Source organism: Alnus glutinosa, chromosome 4, assembly GCF_958979055.1.
Source record: "Alnus glutinosa chromosome 4, dhAlnGlut1.1, whole genome shotgun sequence".
In the NCBI taxonomy this organism is placed as follows: domain Eukaryota; kingdom Viridiplantae; phylum Streptophyta; class Magnoliopsida; order Fagales; family Betulaceae; genus Alnus; species Alnus glutinosa.
Window position 1 is genome coordinate 4,208,432 of NC_084889.1, and position 21,918 is coordinate 4,230,349.

The 21,918-nt window shown below is 35.4% G+C and overlaps 2 protein-coding genes across 3 annotated transcripts; one reads left to right on the forward strand and one right to left on the reverse strand.

Moving 5' to 3' along the window:
- LOC133865415 (glutathione S-transferase TCHQD) lies at nt 1-4,072 on the reverse strand. 2 transcript variants are annotated; one of them, XM_062301820.1, is made up of 3 exons: nt 3,872-4,072; nt 1,857-2,185; nt 1-650 (listed from the first exon to the last, which is right to left on the reverse strand). In XM_062301820.1, the coding sequence occupies exons 2-3, from the start codon at nt 2,063-2,065 to the stop codon at nt 56-58; spliced, it is 804 nt and encodes a 267-aa protein (XP_062157804.1). In that variant the 5' UTR covers nt 2,066-2,185; nt 3,872-4,072; the 3' UTR covers nt 1-55. The 2 variants fall into 2 exon arrangements, with proteins under 2 accessions (XP_062157804.1, XP_062157805.1); XM_062301821.1 differs by lacking the exon at nt 3,872-4,072 and having other exon boundaries at nt 1,857-1,931; nt 2,024-2,100.
- Nucleotides 4,073-16,931: 12,859 nt separating this feature from the next.
- LOC133866036 (protein kinase STUNTED) lies at nt 16,932-21,274 on the forward strand. Its single transcript, XM_062302600.1, has 10 exons — nt 16,932-17,296; nt 17,436-17,533; nt 17,849-18,098; nt 18,185-18,922; nt 19,042-19,290; nt 19,388-19,551; nt 19,647-19,726; nt 19,886-20,033; nt 20,117-20,266; nt 20,799-21,274. Exons 1-10 carry the CDS (start codon nt 17,122-17,124, stop codon nt 21,036-21,038), a joined length of 2,292 nt encoding a protein of 763 aa, XP_062158584.1. The 5' UTR covers nt 16,932-17,121; the 3' UTR covers nt 21,039-21,274.
- Nucleotides 21,275-21,918: the final 644 nt, after the last annotated feature.

Genomic DNA, 21,918 nt, shown 5'->3' on the forward strand with positions numbered 1-21,918 from the left:
TTACTCAAACTCTGAATTTGTTCATTCTGTCAAACTCTGATCTGTATATAATTTATCAATATCTTTTTAGCATGCTTCTGATACGAACAAAGCACCAAGTTTTTATTAGTGTTTTGTACCTCTTCCAGCCATCGAAGTACTTACCAATAACCTTTTTATAACTAGGCCTCCGCTTCACCAAAAACCAGTACTCAGCAATGTTTGGCCTGCTGCTTATATACTCATCTTCCAAATTCAAGAGCACTAAGCGAGCCAGCACTGGAATGAGTATCACATCTGCCATGCTAAATTCTTCCCCTGCTAAATACGCTGTTTCGTTCAGCTGTGTTTCCACTTCATCAAGAAGTCTAATTAAATGCTCCTTGTTCCGTCGCAAAACATCCTGGTTTTTCAACTTGTCTTCTGTCTCATATGCTTCTCTTAGCTTCTGATGGTAAGCTGTAGCTAGATCAGGATATTCAGCCATCCGAGCAATCACCACCCGCCTTATGAATTTGGACACACAGAACCGGTACTTCTCTGGGATGTGGGAAAGTGTGAAGAACTTAGGGTTCCAGTCTTGTATCTTCTGCATCCAATCAACAACTTCTCTGCCACTAGAGGGGATGTTGTCACCACCTGACGAGACAATAGCAATTCTTTCTATATACCTGAAATTTTTTATTTCACTTTATTATCTTCCCTCGACTTCAAAAAAAATAAAATTGGACATAATTTCAGGTATACATTCTACACACTCCAAATAAGAAAAAAAAAAATGAGAGGTAAGGGAAAGGAGAGAGGGAGCCATTTAAAAGTAATAGCAGAGAGGTTGATAATCTAAATTCAAAGCTAAACCCTAACACAACAAACCTAAATTCAAAGCTAAATCCTAGCACAAGTTTGTCCTACTTTCTAGAAGGAATTTACTGAAAAAGGGAATTTTAATATGGAAAGAAATTTATCTACAAAAAATTTACTGTTTCCATTCAGACATGATTCTTCTTTCCTTTTTTTCTTTTTATTTTGGATAAGGATCTTCTCATGTTAGCCTATAACATGACAAACTCATAATTGTTTGATATCATCCAAGTAAAAGCATATATATGGTTAAAGTTTTTCCAACAAAGCTTATTACTTAAAATTATAGAAAAATGTAGTCATTTCATGTCAAGAGATTTCCCCACCAGCATTGACATCATCATAGCTGTGAAGGTGGTCAATCTGGAGGCCAACCACGATGGACAACGACTATTGGATTATTGCACATCATCAAAAACTGAAGAAGACATGCACTGAGCACAAGTAGTCGTGGAACCACCATCCTAATGGTATAGAGTCAATGAGCCAACCCAAAACCTCAAATAGAATAAAGCAAGCCACAATCCGGAGGTTGGGGTGGAGAGAAAGTATAGCAAGAAAGAGTTTGAGAGTAAAAGCAAATTCCAGGGCCTGAGAATGTACGAGAGAAGCTTTACCATATTTCAGAGAGATTGGGAATGTGATGATTTTGGTTTGCCAACAAGAGAGAGAGAGAGAGAGAGAGAGAGAGAGAGAGGAGAGATGATAAACCTGAAAACCAAATTGCTAGGTTCTAAAAGATGATGTGTTAACTACTTTTCAGCGATAATTTTCTCTTTTGGCTAGTTTTGTTGACAGATTTGCTAAATTTTAATTTTGTCTGATGAAATTAAACAAACATAATTTCATCCTGTTATAGACTTAACATGAGAGGATCCAGACCCATGTCCATTCATCTACAAGTATGTATTCTCTTGATCAAATTCAAAGGTTAGTTTTTAATGTTTCCAAACACATCCTGTATTTTCTTCCATATTAAGAGTGAAAGTAAACGATGAGTGAAGGATTATACGTACTGGATTATCTCAATAGTGCTGAAAATGATGTGAGCACCATTCTTGAAAACAGGGAGTTTTCCACTTGGATTCATCCTGAAGAATGAGGAATCCATGTTCTTGCCTGTTATAGGATTGACATGGTATGAAGTGTAATCGATAATTTTCTCTTCCAGGGCAAGTCTCACCTTTTGGCTATCCAAAGAGTATGGGTGATGATACAGCTGCATGATTTTACTAACATCAGCTCTTACTAGGTTACATGCACTGTAAATAGCTGAGCTCTTTCACATCGACCTCGGATATGTACACAGGAATTAAAGAAGAGAGAATTGTGTAAGGGTCTGCAACTGAATGATAACAGAAAGATCAATTAGCATTTTATTTTCTCCAAGCAAATGAATAGAAGATTAAATTTGAAAAACTCACAATCCCACAACTATATATACACATATACGTGTACAGATGTATGTATTTAGTCAATGAGAAGTTGATATTGGAATACAAAACGTAGTAACAAGGGGCAAATTTCCAGAGTAGCAATGGAGACAATGACAAAAAACTACACCAAGAGAAGGATTTTTATTAATGCTTTAGTAATGACATCATATCACTATCACCCCTAAGAAATTTAACAACTTACACTGTAACATTCTCAAGTAGCAGAAATTTAATAAGCAGACTACTGAGAAAGTTTCCATTATTTGAGAAAAGTAAAGAGTGCTTTTATAAATTAGTTCTACTCGTTGTATCTTTCTTTTAAAGCAGACCAAAAGAAATCATAGTGCAAAGAATTCAACAACTTAGCACCATAACATTCTCAAGTATTATAAGAATTCAACAACTAAGAAGACTACTGCTACAGTTTCCATTATTTAGACAAGAGTGCTTTTATAATAAAGTTGTGCTCATTGTATCTTTGAAGCAGACCTTCAATATTATATTCTTTTAACAAATGAATTGCTAAAAACAGAAGAAGAAAACCAAAAAAGAAAAAGAGAGAAAAGGAAAAAAGGGACGAGAGAGTGAAGGTCAGGGTATGTGGGAGGAGGAAGTAGAACAAGTACAGCAGATCATCTTCATCATAAGTATACAACTTTAATAATGTCATGAGATATGCCTCTATTAACGAACCAGACAATGGGATCATGAATGCTTAGAATATATTAAAACTTATACAAACAAACTTTTAGCGGAGTATCAGTGATGATCAAAGCAAGCAAATCAAGGACAAAAATTCCTGCAAGCTGCTTTTCTGTGCTTTAAGCGACTAGCTCAGTAGCCCTACATGGCAAGAGAAAATCCATGGTTCTGGCCACGGGGAAATAATTAATTTCGCGACTAATATCAATCCTAGAAAATTAACAATAAAAAGTGAAGTGAACATCACTATCTCTGCATTCAGCCGGTTCTTGTCAATCTTATTGAGCATAATATATCCTAGCTTAGATGTTTTTCTTCTATCTCTATGTGATATGGAAGAGGGGCAGGAATGACTAATCAGTAATTGCTTGTCTACAAAAACTTAAATCGATAGTTCAAGAATAAAGAAAAATGCATCTGCCCAATTGCAATATAAGAATCATTATTTTCTTTTTTTGGCCAAGCAAGCCATAGGAGTAACAATCAGTTTATACAGATACTTCATCAACTCCAGAGCGGTGGTGAATTTCTGACTGTTACAAGCTTCAGCTAAACCAAATTGAGAAAGACAATATTATATGGCATCAATTCAATTTGAAGAAGCAAATTCACAAAATATCAGCAGTTCAGAAATACACACTAATACCGACCATAAATCCAACAATTGCAGTTCAAACTTCTGCAAATTTCACAATTAAATCCTCAAACAAGCAGGAACTTAATCAAAAAAAGAAAAATCTACCCGGAAATAAAAACCAACAGTTACAGTCAAATTCACGACACAAGAAGAGTCAAGACAAAAAAAAACTTCTGAAACCCAGCAAGTAAAGCAACCAAATTTTTACATCAACAACTAAGAAAATCTATCACTTGAATGAGAGTAAAAGACTGACCCAGAACACTTGGAAACTCCTACAAGGAGATGAGATAAGCAGATTGGGTTAGCGACTTAGCGGTTTGGAGGACTCAAAAAGTTTAAAGGGTATTGAAGAATTGAAAAAGGTGTCAGAGAGAGAGTGACAGAGCATAAAAGTGGGAAAAGAGTGAGAAAAACCAGAAGAACCCAGCTTGGACTATGCGTGTCCAGACAGAAACTCAGAAAGTGCGCCGTGTATTTGAGAAGAAGCGTAGGACTACTCGCTTGGGTACGAGGAGTGAGAAGTACTCGCTGAGATTGAGTGGACACGTGCACGTGTTGAGCGAAATATTTTCCGTCTGCTCTGCATGCTAATTGCTACGTCACCCAGCTGTAAATTAACCAGTTTCACAGTTACGCTATTTAACAAATCTTGCCATATTAGGGAACCAAAAGATCCTGCTCAACCCCCGACACAACCCCGACTCTTTGAGAATAAGCTTGTAATTCCACGTACACAATCATCATATAATAAAATTTCATATTCCAAGGTCTGGTTGTTAAACTTAGAAGAATTAGGCTATAAACTATATTTTATCCTATCATTATTATCTTATGTTGACATGTGCTGGGAAATTGTCATTCTAGCTCAAACCGCCCGTCACAAAGTTTAGGTTTTGATAGTTTACCTGATTTGAATAAACCTGATTTTACAATGTTCGAAATTCAAAATATTCATAACAGATCACAAGTGGGCCCAAAAGTCCCACTAGGTCCTACTTGCAGTCAATAGAATCTAATTCAACTGAGGCTTAGCCTATTTCTGATCTTATATCCGAAGCTATAAGAACCCGAGATATCAGGGTGTATCTCGGGCATTCAGCCAATGTTCTATGAAGCTGCTCCCAATCCGAACATGGGTATGCACATTCTGGATTTATCGAAAGGCACACGTTCGGTAACGTGTAGTAACCCACAAACTATGATTAGAGAGACGTTCCTCCTCATTTCAAGGGATAAAGAGTCTCAATCCTACAGTATAAATACAAATCAACCTCCAGATATTTTCTAACTGAAATTATTGTTATCGAGGCATTTATATAGGTTATTCAAATAACTGATTTAAGCATCGGAGTAGAATCGGCTGGCACCCACAACAAGCACCCTCACCAGCTTTCTTATTTTGTAGGAGGAGGCTGCCTCTACTTTCTGAAGCTTGTGTCACCTAACCGAAAACTGTTTCAACAACGTGACTCTCATTTTATTGATATGACATTGTTAATTGACTTTGAACTTTTTTTTAAAAATAAAAATAAAATAAATAAATAAAACTGATTCATTAACTAATTGACACACCCATCACCCTAAAAGAAACTAATGCTAGCTATCAATTGCAAAGTGATCAGGCAAATCTGCCATTAAGCAAAAATCGAGTACCCATTTCAGCAAAATTTCAAAGGCGAGAGGTACGAACCCAATTTCTCCCAGCCTCCACCTAAAAGAAGACCTCAAGCCATGCCTAATACCTTGCTTTTCCTACCTTTCTTAACGGTCCAAATGAAAATATTCAACGGTATATTAATAAAGAGAAAGGTCTAGAAAAAGATAACATGAAGAATGAGTAGCTAGGGGGCGACTAGGCTTTTGGCATAGTGGTAAATAGGAAAAGGGCAATAACTTTTGTACAAAATGATAGATTAACGAATACGATGCTTGGCACATGTACCATCTTAGCTTAATAGCTCTATTATGACTAGTACATCCACTTTTTCTAATATGCTCGAACTAGGGATGACCCCGATATAATTGGTGATGGTTTTGTCCCATTATAATTGGAAGAGGGCAAGAGGGCTATGATTACTTACTTTTAGAGCTCAAATCACACATATCTTTGTAACCTTTGAAATTCAATCCAAAACTCGTTCGAATAGAACGCTTCTTTTTTCTTGTTTCGCCGAATTGGAATTCTTTTAAATTATTTGTTTTAATTTGAAAAAATTTAGGTAAGTAATCGCAAGAGACTATTTATCAAATTCACCTGACCGGATAACCAGTTAAACAACTTAATTTTTATTTGATCAAGTGAATCCAATAAGTGATCTCTCATAATTACTTGTCTCTCAAATCAGCTCAAATGATTTGAGATGATTATAATCCCACTTCGTTAACATTAAAAAATGAGAAAAAATATGGCAATCAATCATTCCATACTATAAAGCCCTACCTTTGTTCAACACTAGCATCTATGGGCAGGTGACACATGTATTTAATTATGACATTGGCATACCACTGTTGGGAGTGTCAATTTGTGTTCGTGTGTTGGGTTCGAGTCGTATTAAAGCATAAGTATGAGATTATATAGGTCAATCTTAGTCAAATTATTTAATTAAATGGGTCAAACCCCTCAACCTTGACCCATTAATTTCATGTCGGGTTAGAGAGTCATGTTAAAAATTGACAACCATAAATGTCACTTGTCGGGTTCGTATCTTATTGAGGCATGAGTTATAAGGCTATATATATTGGTCAATACTAACCCAACTTATTTAATTAAACATGTCAAATATCTCAACTTTAACCTGTTAATTTCATATTTAGTTCATATCAAGTTTACGAGTAATGTCAAAAATTGATAGCACTAACCGTCGATCGTTCATGTTAAAATAATCTATTTAACATGAGTTGTGCGTTGAGTTTGGGCATAGATTTCTTGATTTTGTCCACTGAATGGTGGGTGTATTGGCAACCTATTTTAGGGCCTTAACTTGGGCCTGATAGAATTTTAAAGGTCCTGTTATGAAAGAAGGGAATGGAGACGCTAGGAAATATAGAGGAGTACGTGGTAGAGAATTGCGTAGGAAGAAAAATAAAAACATTCCTCATAATTTTAAGGGCATTCTATTGATTATATTTTTTAAGAAAATATAGTTATCATTTTCAATTAAATAGTAAATATTTTTCTATATCAATATTTATCACTTTATTATTTCTTATTTCTTATGTAAATAATGAGATAAATAGTGATATATATGATAAATGATGAAGTGATAGTAATGTGATAAATTTTGATATAACAAAACCTTTACTATTTAATTTGCAAACAATAATACAGCAAAAATAAAAATAAAAAAAAATTGAAAACAATAGGTTGTGGTTTTAGGAAATCTATTAATACACAAGGAATTCTAAAGAATCTCAATTCGTGGGTAAATAAGTCATAGAATCGCTTTTTTTAAAAAAAAAAAAAAAAAAATGGGTCATATATTTTTTTTCTCTTTTTACCCCCAAAAAGAATCTTTACATGTAATTGCAAAGATAACAAAGCACTCACTCCCCCCCCCCCCCCCCCCCCCCTCTCTCTCTCTCTCTCTCCTTGTGGTCTGTGTGGGTTGGTATTGGCTGCAATCTATTGATGGAATCGGGGCGGAACTACCGTTAGGGTTGGAGGATTGAAGTCCCTCTAAAATTATTAAAAAGTCCTAAATTTATTAATAATTCTCTTAAATTTTATATATTTTTTATTAGTTTGACGCGTCAAAATTAATTTTTTACCCTTAAAGATCTTTATTTTTATTGTTTCATCTCCCCCATTTCAAATTCCAGTTCTGCCCCTGGATGGAACCGTTGCAGCCGGCCCCACTCTCGTATGAGAGAGGATTCCAATTAGGCTTGACAATTCAGGTTACCGTGTCAACTCATTTGGTTGGCGTGTCAACCCATTGGGTTAGCGTATCAACCCGTTTAATTAATTTGGTAAAAAATGTGTCATTAACGCGTCATAAATATGTCATAAACGGGTTGACGAGTCATAAACGTGTCATAAACACTAAACAGGTTGGCAGGTCATAAACGAGTCATTAACGGGTCATAAACAGGTTGATGGGTCATGAACGGGTTATAGCCTAAACCTAAACCCTATATATTCGTGTCGGATTTGTGGGTCGTGTCAAAATTGTCAAGTCTAATTCCAATAGGGTTTATCTTGAAAACTACTCGAGCACGCGAGTCCTATCGAAATCTTCTCTTAATTGCATTCCTAAATTAGCTGCAATATCCACAAACAACTGCAGAAAATTCCAATATGTGTGTCTATTTTTTCTTTCTTTTTTGAGCGTCTGTGCATTTAGATATACATGTGAATCCTAAAATTCACATGCAATGAGTAAGATAGATACCAACTGCGGCTTGCGCAATAAATTTGTGATGGATATATCTATTCTATAGTGACCCATAACTAAACAAGTCATGGTCACATTCACTAGGACCTCCCCTTATCTAATGTTTTGAAAATGAAAACACATCCTTCCAACCAATTGGGCCATATCATGTGCATTTATCTTTATGGTGAGTCTAATATCTACTTCTACAATAGACAACCATAAATGCAAATGCTTGAATTGCCGGGACATGCTGTTCAAACTCAATTTGAGGGGTACAAGGATCCACTTTGAAATGGAGATGTACTATTTCATAGTTTCATTTAGATTTTATAGTATTTAAGGGTGTATATTTTTTTTTTTTTTTTTTAAATTCTTATGTTATTTTTAATTTTTTTAAATGATGTGGTTTATGTAGACCGTTAAATATTATAAAATCTGAATCGGACTATAAAATAGATAAATGGAGAGGATCCTACAGTATTTAGATTTGATCCTCAAATAATTAAAACTCTACTTCTTCGTAATTAATAGTCTCAAGCATTTTCTTAGACTATTAATTATAAGAAATTTTTAAAAAAATAGATTAATAGATTTAATTGCCATTTGAATACTACTAGGTTTTTATTTTGTTTTTTGTTTTCCTTTTAAAAGGTATTAACATAACTGACATAATTAAATTATTAGTTAGTTTTTCTTTTCAAATGATACCCTCTCTCCTCCCCATCTTGGTCCATCCTTTATATTTTTTCTTTCATTGCCTTTCTCACATGTTATAAGTTGAGTCCGGCCTCTTTACAAAGGAAGTTAAGATAAGAACAATTAATCAAACCATGTTAAACTTTCCCTATTGCCGAAGGATTTAGAAGTTTTTCTAAGAGATAATTGCACCATTGGTCTCTAGGATTTACCTAAATTACGAATCACTCTTTGTGATACTATAATTATAAATCACTCACTGAACCATTTTCCGTCCACTAAGTAAACAAAGTTCGTTAGTAGATTATAATATAAATGATATTTAAAGGTTGTCTCACTATTTTTATAACGTGGCAAACTAATTGATTATGTTAATTTAGTAGACAAAAAACAAGTTTAGGGAGTGATTCGTAATTATAGTTTATCACAAAGACCCTCCATAAACTTTTTGTACCACAGAGAGTGATTCGTAATTTAGGCCAACCCCAAGGACCAGTGTTATTTTGAATTTATTTCACATTTGTGAAAGGTAAATAAAAAACTTAAAAAGATATCTATACAGTTTTATTTTCACATAAGTAGTACTGTAAATTTGAAAAATCCCTTGGTTTGTGAAAGTTAAAGAGAAAGAGAGTCCATTTGATAAGAGAAATGATCCCTACACTCATTTCTCACAACAGCCTCACAACAAGCTGACGTGGCTGGTAATATTTTATTATTTTTTTACAAAAAGAAAACAAAAAAAAACAATAAAATATTACCAACCACGTCAGCTTGTTGTGGGGCTGTTGTGAGAAATGAGTGTAGGGATCATTTCTCATTTGATAAAGATGGACTGTAAAATTCAACTTTTGCAGCATCCAATGAGATATTGACACATCATTTAAACACACACTAAACATTAGACATGAAAACACCAGATCTTATACCAAAAAACAAAACCAATGGATAAAATAACACTTTTTGAGTTTTCTTCATTGCAAGTTGCAAAGACCCCACCATTTCCATCGGATCTGCCGAAGAAAACTGAGGAAAAATGACGATTTACTGTCTAGAAATCGTCTTTCTTTAATTTGTTTCAAAAGATTGTGTTTTTATATTTATTGTATTTTTTTGGTTTTTAGTGATTTGTTCACTTATAATTGATTGCTGTAAAATGAGGGTTTACAGCCCATCATTATTGAAAGTATTCTCAAAGAGAAATTTGATGTAATAATAACTATAATTATTAATAAATTTGTATATAAATGAATTGTTAATTATAAGAGAGTACATTGTAGTTCAAAATTATAAACAACTTACTAACAAAAATGAAAGACATCAATTACATATCTTGCCTTTTGTCTTTTTTGTCTTTTTTCTTCTTTTTTTTTTTAAAAAAAAAATTATTATTATAATTAAAAAAAAAAAGTTATTAATCAAATTTGAATGGTGGTTGGCAAAATGGGTTATCGTGCATGATTTGGGTTGACCCGCCAACCTATTTAGGTCAACTCGAACCTGACACGATTAGCTAAATGGGTTGGCCGGCGAGTCAACCCATTTAGCTAATCGTATCATAAACGGGTCAATCTTTCAACTCGTTTAGCCTAAATCATAACTCTATAACTTTGTGTCGTGTTCATATCAAATTCGCAGATCGTGTCAAAAATTGTTAACCTTAATTAACGTACCCACGGCGTTTACACAATTATTGATTGGAATTAAAAATGTAGAGCTTATAATAAGCATATCTTATCAACCCCATATAAGCAATGTGGGACTTGCTCCAACGTGGGCTGTCCTCTTTTCACGTGAAAACTCCCGCTATTTCTTCAATCATCAGGATTTCGGGGAGGAAGGCACGAGTTTGTAGGCCATTTGACTTACAAAACTCAATAAAAATATATCTCTTATCTAAGCTGCACTCAATTAAATTACCCATTTGACTTAGCAAACTCAACAAATATTCTATACTCATTTAAATGCATTTTGAAGTATTCAATGCACCAAGCGGATGTTCCCACCATATCTTTAGGTGGGGATTATTAGGATTCTCTCTATTTCACTTAATTATTTAATGATTTAAATTAAATTTTATGAATATAATTATAAAAATTTAAAATAATGTGACCCTATATATATATGTTATTAAATCCAACAAAATAAATTATTTATAAAATGATTTTCCTATTCCTTTGAGTGGTAGGTTAAAATCTAAAGTTGGTTTATAAAAATAATAATAATAATAATAATCTATAACTTAAGGTAAGTTATAAGTTGAAAATAATATATTTTTAGTGTGGTAGTAATTTTGGTGACTTGTGATTAATGGAAAGTCAGCCCACCAACTGACAAGTTACGTTTCGTTTTCTGTCAGTTAAAAATGTTAGGTATATAGTTGAATGACTTAAGGGCGGGAAAGATGGGGGATTTGCTATTGCATTGTTTTCATTTGGTTAATGTGTCGTTTTGTTCTTCCAAATCCCTTTCTAACGCCGATTGTTGGGGGCTCATAGTTCTAAGCAAGAATTATTGTTTTCATTTGGTTAATGTGTCGTTTTGTTCTTCCAAATCCCTTTCCAACGGCGATCGTTGGGGGCTCAAAATTCTAAGCAAGAATTATGGCACGTAACCATCGAAACAAATGGTCATAGTAGGAGGAGGGTGGTATTGGGCAGAGATAAAGTGTCAGTTTTGTTGTTTGGTATGTACTCATGAGTGATGACAAGATCGAAGCTTTGAACAATATTTTATACCTCCTAACCATCGCTATTGACTACCAAATACCAATAGATTTTCGATGACAAGAGCCATTGCCACATATTGGCTTTTGGCCCTTTTGGGGACAAAATCAAATTATTTGATTTGTCCGTGGGCATTATGTTAGAGGGGCCCAATAATTCTATACATAATCAAATTCTATTAACTCATTTTAAAAATAAATAAATTCAACATCCTCAAGGTTCGTCCCCCGCCCAAAATAATTGCTTATAAGATTTGGATATCTAATAATTTGTTGCTGAGATTGTTGTCAATTTGTTGTTTGAATTACTAGTAATTCAAATAGCAAATAAGAGACATTATTTATGGAACTTACTTGCTGTTAATGATATCACTAGAAAATCAACCAGCCAAGCAGATGATGTGAACAGTGTCGTGACATGAATAGTATTTCATATCCATATTGAAACGGATCAATTGATGACGATGAGTTATACTGAGTTAATTTTGTAACCGTTGCAACTTTTTTCAGGAAAGCCAATATATGCTGAGTTAACTTTGTAACCGTTGTAATCTTTAATTTCCCATTTTGTAATTTCATATTAACTCAGCATAACTCATCGTTGTCAATTGATTGATTTTACTACAGAAATGATATGTTGTAGCACTATGCATGGCACGACACTGTCCACATCATCTACTTGACCAACTGATATTGTATAGATATCTTTAACACCCACTTATGGGAGGATAACACATCATAAGCTTGTCACGTAAAAAACCCAAACCGAGGGCGAAGACATTAGCAATTTGGTCAATTTTACTACAAATATGATATGTTGTAACACTATTCATGGCACGGCATTGTTCACATTACTATTCATAATACTGTTCAAATCATTTGCTTGGCTGGCTGATGTTGACTTGTTGTAAATATATCATTAGCACAGTAAAACTACTCATCCCAAAAAGTAGGTAGGCTGCCTAAGATTTGTTTCGAAATTTAGACCCTACGAAAACTTTCTACATTTACCGTTTGAATTAGACAACAAAATTATTCAAAATTTATGTCCCATAAATTGTTCTCCAAGGAAAGAAATGCATATATGCTAAACTTTTATACGTTGCCTCATAGGTGGTGGTGACTACTTATGTCTTATTGGTTGTGTTGCCCTTAATGTTCTCCATGCCTTATTATATATTGCAATTTTGTATTGGATAAAGTTGTTTTAAAAAAAATTTGTGGAAGGAAAATTTTCAAGCCTAGTCTATTAAAGTAATATTTGTTCTTAAAATATGTAATTTTTACGTATATTTTTAATATACTGAGTTAGAGAACATTCAACACAACCTATATATTAACTTGACACATATTTTTAAACCATGCATTTAATTTTCACATATATTTAAAATATTTATAAAAATACATGTATAATTTAATTGGCAGAAAAATAATAGGACGAGATCGAGGGACCTTCGTGGAAATCAAACACTTTTTTGATCGGAATATCCGTGACGAAAAGGGAAGTTAATCGATAGTGGGGAAGAATTCGTGGACCAAATACGGTGGTACAAGGGGCCGCCGGCAAGGGCCACCACCATAAGAAAGTAAGAACCCCACCATGCATTAACTAGTCTACTTTATAATAATCAGAACCATAGAATTAGTAATTTTTATTCGTATTGGCCCCCCAACAATATCTGAGATCAAGATTGGTACGTAACTTTGTCTCTTAGCTCTGATCGTGCTTGGACCACTCGTACATACAAAGTTCTCTAAATTTACCTCTTATTCTTTATAAAATAATTTTTCTCTTAAATTTGACAAAAAAAATGGTCAAATATTCATTATACCCGTATCATTTATATAAAAATATAATTATGCCTTTAGATTAAGAAAGAAAGAAAAAAAAAACTTCCTCCATGGACCATGGCTATCGAGACCCACGGCCTAGCTCACACTCTGGGTTTTCAGTGTTTCCAAGTTCCTCTCAATGTGAAAGCTAGTGACCGGGCGCATTTCAGCTTCAAACAAGAGTAGCTTAGAAACTAGAAAGCAAAGATCTATGAGACTAGGAGGACACCCCCCCCACCCCCCCCCCCAAAAAAAAAAAAAAAAAAAAAACAGAGAAATATAAAGAATGAAGTAAGTTTCTTTGGGCACGTGCCCACGTGAAAGAAACCATGTTAATTTGGATCCACCGACAGTGCGCATTGGCCTTCATAATTCATTGATTAAAGTAGAGGATTACAAACACAAAAAAACAAAACTAAATAGGAAAATGGGAGAAATATCAGAAGGGGCCGGACAATGGTCAGCATATAGAAGGGGTAGGTGCTGATCGATGCCCATCTTGTACACATGCAATTCACGGATCGATCGGGACCAATTAATTAATGGTCCATCCTCTGGCACCTTGTTGTTCCATCTATTTAGACTCACCCTTGCTAGGATAGTGACTGTCCATCTCAGTGTGACCATGCATGGCAAATTAATACATAAAACCAATTATGTGAAAGCTTATGCCGTTTCACTTTCAAAAAGTTTCTAGATCCTCCAATAGTAGCGCTGCGCATTGGCTCACCTCGTGCACCAAAACGAGGATCACTTCCTAATAACTGGGTTTCAATCTACTTTCCACCACTTAAATTCTTATTTAGACTTTATGTATGTAGATGAGATGTGTTATACATCATTTTTTTAGTCTTTTTTTTTTTTTTTTAATTTTTTGTTGATGTGGTATTGTCAATATATTTTTAAATCAATTTTAATTAAAAAAAAAAAAAAAAATCAACTTTAGAAAAATCCTTGCTTTCATACACTTTAATAAATTAAGTTGAATAAATTTTTTTTAATCCAATTTAAGAGAAAATTTTGTTCGTTAATAATGCCAAGAATGTATACAATGTGTCATGTTATTATATATGTATGATAGATCTGTATCTTTAAATTTGATTAAAACGTACAATCATGTCTTGAATAGTTATATTTTCTATATGAATTATCGTAATTAAAATGAGTTAAGGTGACATGTAAACTATTTTTTATAGGCAAATTGCACAAAATTGCAACGAAAACGGCACCAATTAATAACTACGCCCTATGTACGACACACAAAAATCCTTTTTGTATTTGCTTCCCCTAATTTTAAATTAAATTTTAGTTTGTGGATATTTTCCTGCGTGGCCGTCACTAATGGGGGCGGCTAACCCGTGGGGCTCACAAGTACGAAGTTTGCCACGTGTACGAGATGTGATTGAGAATCACGTGATTGCAGTTTACCAAACGACCATGGCAGGAGGAGCGTGGGCACGTTAAGGTAGCTCTAGTGTTCGGTCGTCACGGGCATATTTAATTAATTTGCTTCACCACCGACCAAACTGTTCTGGCGCCTGAGTACCCAAGGAAAAATCTACCCACTCCAGTGACTCCACCCATACCTCTTTTCCAAATTTCTTTTTTAATTGAGATTTAATTTTTGTATTACACCGTTATAAAAACTGCACAACAACCTCTCACATGAGGGTGGGCTCCAGTGTATGGGATCCACCTTCATGTGAGGGATTGTTGTGCAATTGTTGTATTGATGTTGTAAATCTAATATTTTTCATGTTTTAATAAGATTTTTCAGTTATTTTTAATGGGAAAGATTAAGTTTTATTAACTAAACAGAAGTCAGATACACATAGAGAGAGTGACGTATGGACGGAATTATGAATTTAACTTGATGGCCGAACTACATTGAACTTTTTTTAGGGGTCCAAGTAAAAAAAAAAAAAAAGTTTTTAACAAATTTGAAAGTTCAAAAAATTTTGTGGCCCTTTAAGCCCTTCCGTGTCCGTTACTGAAGTGATGAATCCTAACAAACTTTCTGTACAATTGATATAGAACTAAAGAAAAATGATCGATGTTATTGTAGTTTTTGGTACGGATTGAGATAAAGATATAGCATTTAGGCTAAATAAAAATAGTATTTAGGCTCGAGGGGCTTCCGCCGCTGAGTGGAATAGTGTAAAAGTGTAAAGTATTGGTATGAATAAAAGTTTTAATGTATCATGTTGGTTTTGGATTATAAAAGTGTGACACTAACATATTAATAATCTCACATCATATGGGTATTATGATTAGACTTGGATCTCACTCAAAAAAAAAAAAAAAAAAAGAAGATTAGACTTGGATCATCACTTAATTTATGTATCTTCCTCCTATTAATGGTTTGTTTACTCAAATTGATATCCATCCACTTTGCCTGCCCATTATTGTTAGCCACGAGTAATCACATGACCACATAGCTTTTTGGGGATGGTTGATGTTTAAATAGTGACCCAAGAGGAATGGTATGATTTGCATAATGGCCAATAAGTGCTAAAAAATAATAACTTGTATAGTCGTCTATTAAAAATACACATCAAAACTAAAAACGCATTTGAAAATTAGTATATTATGAACATGTATCAATTTTTATTTTTTTTTTTTTTTAAAAAAATAACTTTATCCTTTAATTAACTATTGAATGATTAAAGCGAGTACAATTTGCATAGCTGAATTTCATTTGTACACGTTGCTTTTTGTGTGTCCTAGTCATTAAACAAAATTTGCTAGTCATCATGTGATATCAGCATTTTTGTATTGATGATTAGGTAATAGCGTAGAGATTGCAAGATTAGATTGAAAAAGAATTAATTAGTTTATAGATTAGCATCCTAATCCATAGTTAATAGACCATAGTTAATAGATATCACGCATTAGACATTTGTTACCAAATTAATAGCAACAAATAAAATGCGTGGGAGAGCGACCGAGAGCGAAGGCCGGGAAAAACCCGGAAAAGACACTCACAATCACCAAAACTCCAAACACCGCCACTGCAAAATTATAGGCTAAACCCATCGCTTCCCGGCGGTCCCTCCCCTGGCCCACGTGAGATCTCAGTCTCCTTATTATGATCAAGTGGTTGATTTTAATAAAATAATAATAAAAACAAAATTTAGTTTTATGATCCGAACCTATCTTACTAACTCTACAACTTACCCGCAAGCCATGGCCTATGGTTGACAATTCTTTTACAAGTTTTAAGAATTCGATACGAACTTAACAAGAAATTAATGAATTAAAATTGAAGAGTCTGATCTGATTAATAAAATTAATCGAGTTATAATTAAGTTATATAATTTTATATTTATATCTCGATAGGATCAGAATTCGACACGTGAAATTTAAGCAGGACAATCTTTTATACGATTTACGAATCCGACATAAAATTAACAAGTTAAATTAAAGAGTTAACGTGTTTAATTAAATAAATCGAATTAAAATTAACTTATATAGCCTTATACAAATACTTTAACACGATTTCAAACTTACAAGCAAACACAAATTGCAACTCCAACGTCCAATGCAGGTGCAGAACACTAATCGCTTGCCCAGGAAGCTAATAAGGCAGTAATAAATAATAATAATAAAAAGCAACGGTTATAATACCGTAATCAGAAAGCGACTTATTGTGGGAATAGTACAACGGAGTGTATTATAAACATTCCTCTCCTCTCTCTGTTTCTCGTCTGGTCTGCGAGCTTGAAAAGCAAACCAAGTTGACGGTTAGTAAAAACCAAACTCAATCGCTAAAACTCGGAGGGTATATAACTATATATGTTAAAGACGACGATCACCGGCAACAAAACGACGACGTGGTTGGGATTTGACCAGGAAAACGACAGCGTTTAGAAAATGCTGCAAACGGGTGTGCCCGGGGAAGCCGAGGCCTTGGGCGACTCCGGTGGCCAGACGGTGGTCGTGGGGGTGAAGCTGGACTCGCCGAGCAGAGAGCTGCTGACGTGGGCTCTGGTCAAGGTGTCTCAGCCCGGTGACCTTGTTGTGGCTCTCCACGTTCTTGGAAATGACGGTAATTGAAAATTGAAGAACCTTCAGTTTCAATGTTTGTTTTTCGAATTCTTCTTTTTGTTTTTGTTTTGGGTTTCTGGGTTTTGATGGGTTGGAGTGTGGCACTGAGTGTTTGTGTTTGGAATGGATGATTTGTGTAGAAATTGTGGATCAAGATGGGAAGTCGTCGCTGCTTTCGCTTGTCAAGGCGTTTGACTCTGTTCTTGCTGTCTACGAAGGTTTCTGCAACCTGAAGCAGGTTGGGTTATTTTCAAAGTTTTGAGCTTTAAGTTCCATAATTTCTTATGGGTAATTTTTTTTTTATTCGTAGAAGTTTGCTATTTGATTGCTTTGTTTTTGGTTGGTGAGAGAACTGAGGTAAAACAGAGAATGAAAAGCAGAGTTGTGTGTGTTTTTCGTTTTGTTGTTCTGTTTCCAAGAGAATGTGAAAGATTAATTGAACTGTCTAATAGTTGGACTAAGAATAAAAATATTGTTGATTTTCAGCATTTTCTTAGCTACCAAAAAGATTATATTATTGATGAGTAGGGAGGGTTTGGTGGAAATGTTGCAGGTGGATCTCAAGCTTAAGGTTTGCAGAGGTACATCAGTTCGGAAAATTTTGGTTCGGGAAGCAAAAGCTTACTCAGCTTCAAAGATTATAGTCGGAACTGCTCGGAACCACCATAAAATCCGGTCTTCGACCTCGGTGGCTAAGTACTGTGCTAAAAAACTGTCCAAGGATTGCTGGGTTCTTGCTGTTAATAATGGGAAAGTTGTGTTCAAGAGAGAAGGTTCTCCAACAACTATCGGTCACTTAAAAGGTCTCTGATTTTCTATCGATTTGTTGTTTGTGAATGAAGTTTCTCATGGTTATAGTACATTTTTCTTATTTATGTTCTTAATGCAGGAACCGAAGATCATCGCCGAAATGGTTTACTTAGCATGATTCATGGGAAATTTAGTAAGAACACAAAAGTACTAAACGAGGGCAATGCCAGCCTGAGCTTAAAGGAGAGATTTGAGGAGGGGATTTGCCAAGATTTGGAGCAGGGCTTAGCTAAAGCTGTTGTGGATTGTAGAGAGAGTGCTACAAAGCAGAAGTGCTCAATTTGTGCACCCAACTGTGAGTTGCTGGATAATTCTTGTGAGCAATCTGCAGAAGAGTCCTCTGGTGATGGAGGTGAAGATAATAAGTCTTTGGCTATAGTGCCAGTACAGAAGGAAGAGGCAGCGTCTGGTTCAATTTCTCTGTTGATCAAAGAAATACCGGAATTAAAACCCGGTTGGCCACTACTCCATCGTACTGTTCTGTCGGATAGAAAAGTTTCTGAGAGGTCTTTGGTGCGGCAGATCTCTGTGGTTCAGTGGGCATTGCGGTTGCCTAGTAGGCATTATTCATGTACTACTATTTCAGATCACAAACAAATTAGATATGATCAGGGTGAAGACCAGTCATCAAACTTAGACGCTGAAAGTGGCGCAATTGTTCCGGTCGCTACTGAGACATTGGCTGCTCCACCTTCTCCTGAACACTGTCCCAGAAGGGTACCGAAAGAATTGGAGGGTCTTCATGAGAAGTACTCGTCAACTTGCAGATTATTCATGTACCAGGAACTCCTTTCAGCAACATCGAATTTCTTGCCTGGTTTGTTTTGGTCCACAATTCATATTTGAAATGACTTAGCTGGGAATTGGGATCCCTTTCATGTTAATATGGTTTACTTAAATGAGTTTTTTTTTTTTTTTTTCCCCCTTTAATTCCAGAAAATTTGATTGGGAAAGGAGGCAGCAGTCAGGTTTATAGAGGCTGCCTTCCAGACGGCAAGGAACTTGCTGTGAAGATCTTAAAGCCATCTGAAGAGGTTTTGAAAGAGTTTGTCTTGGAAATAGAGATTATTACGACCTTATCTCATAAGAACATCATTTCTCTTCTGGGGTTCTGTTTTGAGGATGGCAATCTTCTCTTGGTTTATGATTTCTTATCAAGAGGAAGCCTTGAAGAGAACCTTCATGGTATACAATAATTGCTGTAAAATATATTGATTTGTATGCTACTTAATCTCTGATCGGTTTCTAATTTACTTTATATGTTTTTGATTCCTTGTATCAGGGCATAGGAAAGACCCGCTTGCATTCAGTTGGAGTGAGAGATATAAAGTGGCAGTGGGTGTAGCTGAGGCCTTAGAATATCTGCATAGTGGCTGTGCTCGACCAGTGATCCACAGGGATGTTAAATCGTCAAATATACTATTATCTGATGATTTTGAGCCGCAGGTGATGCATATTTATATCTCATTTTTGTTGAACTTTTATTTTTCTTTATTTATTTTGAATTGTGGGTCCTCATGTTATCTATCTGGTGCCTTCAGCTCTGTGATTTTGGACTTGCAAAATGGGCACCAACCTCTTCATCACATATAACCTGCACTGATGTTGCAGGCACCTTTGGGTTTGTAACTACTACTCCAATAGTTTTAGCGTCCATGTCCTATCTGCATAGTTGTCATTCCTAAAAAGGAAAAAGAAAAAGAAAAAACAATGATAGTTGTTTCCCAAGATACATAGAAAGTTTTTACTAACTATTTTATAACAATATTTTTTGCTGCAGTTACTTGGCTCCTGAATACTTCATGTATGGCAAAGTAAATGACAAGATTGACGTCTATGCATTTGGTGTTGTACTCCTTGAGCTTCTTTCAGGAAGAAAACCTATAAGCAATGACTATCCAAAAGGCCAAGAAAGCCTAGTCATGTGGGTATGTCCTCTTTACTCATGGGGCTTACCTATCTTGATGTTTTTTCTTAGAAAAGGATTGAATTGCTCAATTTTCTTGTCCAGGCTAAGCCAATTCTAAATGGTGGGAAGGTGTCCCAATTATTAGATCCAAGCTTGGGCAATAAGTACAATCAGGACCAGATGGAGAGGATGGTTTTAGCAGCAACTCTTTGCATCAGGCGTTCCCCACGAGCACGGCCTCAAATGAGCCTTGTGAGTCATCTCTGTTTCTTCTTCATAGCTTTCTAGCGATTAGGCTTATAAATTAGACCTTGTTGCGCATCATCATTGTAGATAAAAGACGTAATTCTAGAAAACCTCCACTTACATTTTGTCGGGGATGTGGTTTTCTGGACTCTGGGTCACTTCCTATGACTTTCTTATCCCTCATCATGCATGTGCTATTCCTATTATAATGGTTCAACTCCTTTAGTATATTCTTTTGGATTATATGTGTCTAAATATTGTATTAGTTAGGACTATCAATTTTTGACACAATTTGCGAATCCGATATGAACCCAACACGAAATTAGCAAGTTATGGTTGAATGATCTAACCCGTTTCATTAAATGAATTAGGTTAGAGTTGACACATATAATCTTATACGCATATGCCTTGGCACGACTCAAACCCGACACGTTAACACGAATTGTTACTCTTAGTCCTAGTCCTTTCTATAATGATTAGTTTTCCCATGTAACAAACAAATTGCTAACAAATATATATCTTTTCTTGTTGGCCACAGGTTTCGAAGCTTCTTCATGGGGACTGTGAGATTACCAAGTGGGCAAAGCTACAAGTTAATGTTTTGGAGGAATACGACATGCTGGATGGCGAAGGTTGTCCACGTTCTAATCTGCAGTCGCATCTTAACCTGGCACTGCTCGAGGTGGATGACTCACTCTCCATAAGCAGCATTGAGCAAAGTGTGTCATTGGAGGACTACTTAAAAGGCAGGTGGAGCCGCTCATCGAGCTTTGACTGACCGCGTTTCTGTAATTCTTTTTGTATATTCTTTTGCCTTTTTCCCCTCCTTGCCATTGGCTTTTGTTTGTCTTCTCTGCTTTTCTTATGGAAGGGTTTTGGATGAGAGGTTGTTTGCGAGTGTGCCCTCCTCCTTCCCTTAGCAGTCGGCAAAGGCAAACTAGTCCCTATTTGTTGGGCTAGTTTATATATCATTGAAAAAATAAGGAAAAAAGAGTGTCGTTTTTATTCATAGATCTCAATTAGATCGAGAGTGGAATACGTTGTAATCTTGAAAGATGGATTCTTGGAAGATTGTCTCCCAAATTGTGCACAAGCAAACATTGTTCGTTTTGGCTGCTAATAAGAGCAATCCTCCTTTCATGCTTGATTTATTCATGATTAGAATACATATTTACATTTGTTGCGTGATCGTTTGATGCATGATAACTATTATGCATTTCATTTCTATTACTTAGCAAAGTGCTATTCATAAAACTATATGTTACGATTTAAGTATTTTATATGGCTCAAGTGTAATCCTAATTTTTCGGGAATTATCAATCTCCAAGTCCAAGTGGGGGCCATGGTCAAGATAAGCTCGACCGGATCTGTTGGGATGGGAGTGAGTCGACCGGTTGAGCATGGCTCGGATACGGATGATCATACTCGAAAGGTGAGCAAGTCACTTTGACAAGAACGTGCTACCGATCGTTGAGATTATTGGAGGCTCGGCACTAGCTGACGGTAGTGCCAGGAATATCATTGAGACACGCAATGTAAAGTATGCCAGGGCATGTACACCTGCCCTGGCAAGTATGGGGGGTTCACTAAGTAAGATCTCTAGCATTTATTAACCTGAATACTTAGTGGGGTCAAATCAGGTCAAAAACTAGATTAGG

Coding starts and splice junctions, on each gene's coding strand:
- LOC133865415 (XM_062301820.1), bottom strand. CDS start 2,065: ATGCAGCTGTATCATCACCCATACTCTTTGGATAGCCAAAAGGTGAGA. Junction 651..1,856: donor AGCACTATTGAGATAATCCA/GTACGTATAATC, acceptor AAAAAATTTCAG/GTATATAGAAAGAATTGCTA.
- LOC133866036 (XM_062302600.1), top strand. CDS start 17,122: ATGCTGCAAACGGGTGTGCCCGGGGAAGCCGAGGCCTTGGGCGACTCC. Junction 19,552..19,646: donor CTGATGATTTTGAGCCGCAG/GTGATGCATATT, acceptor TGGTGCCTTCAG/CTCTGTGATTTTGGACTTGC. Junction 20,267..20,798: donor CACGGCCTCAAATGAGCCTT/GTGAGTCATCTC, acceptor TGTTGGCCACAG/GTTTCGAAGCTTCTTCATGG.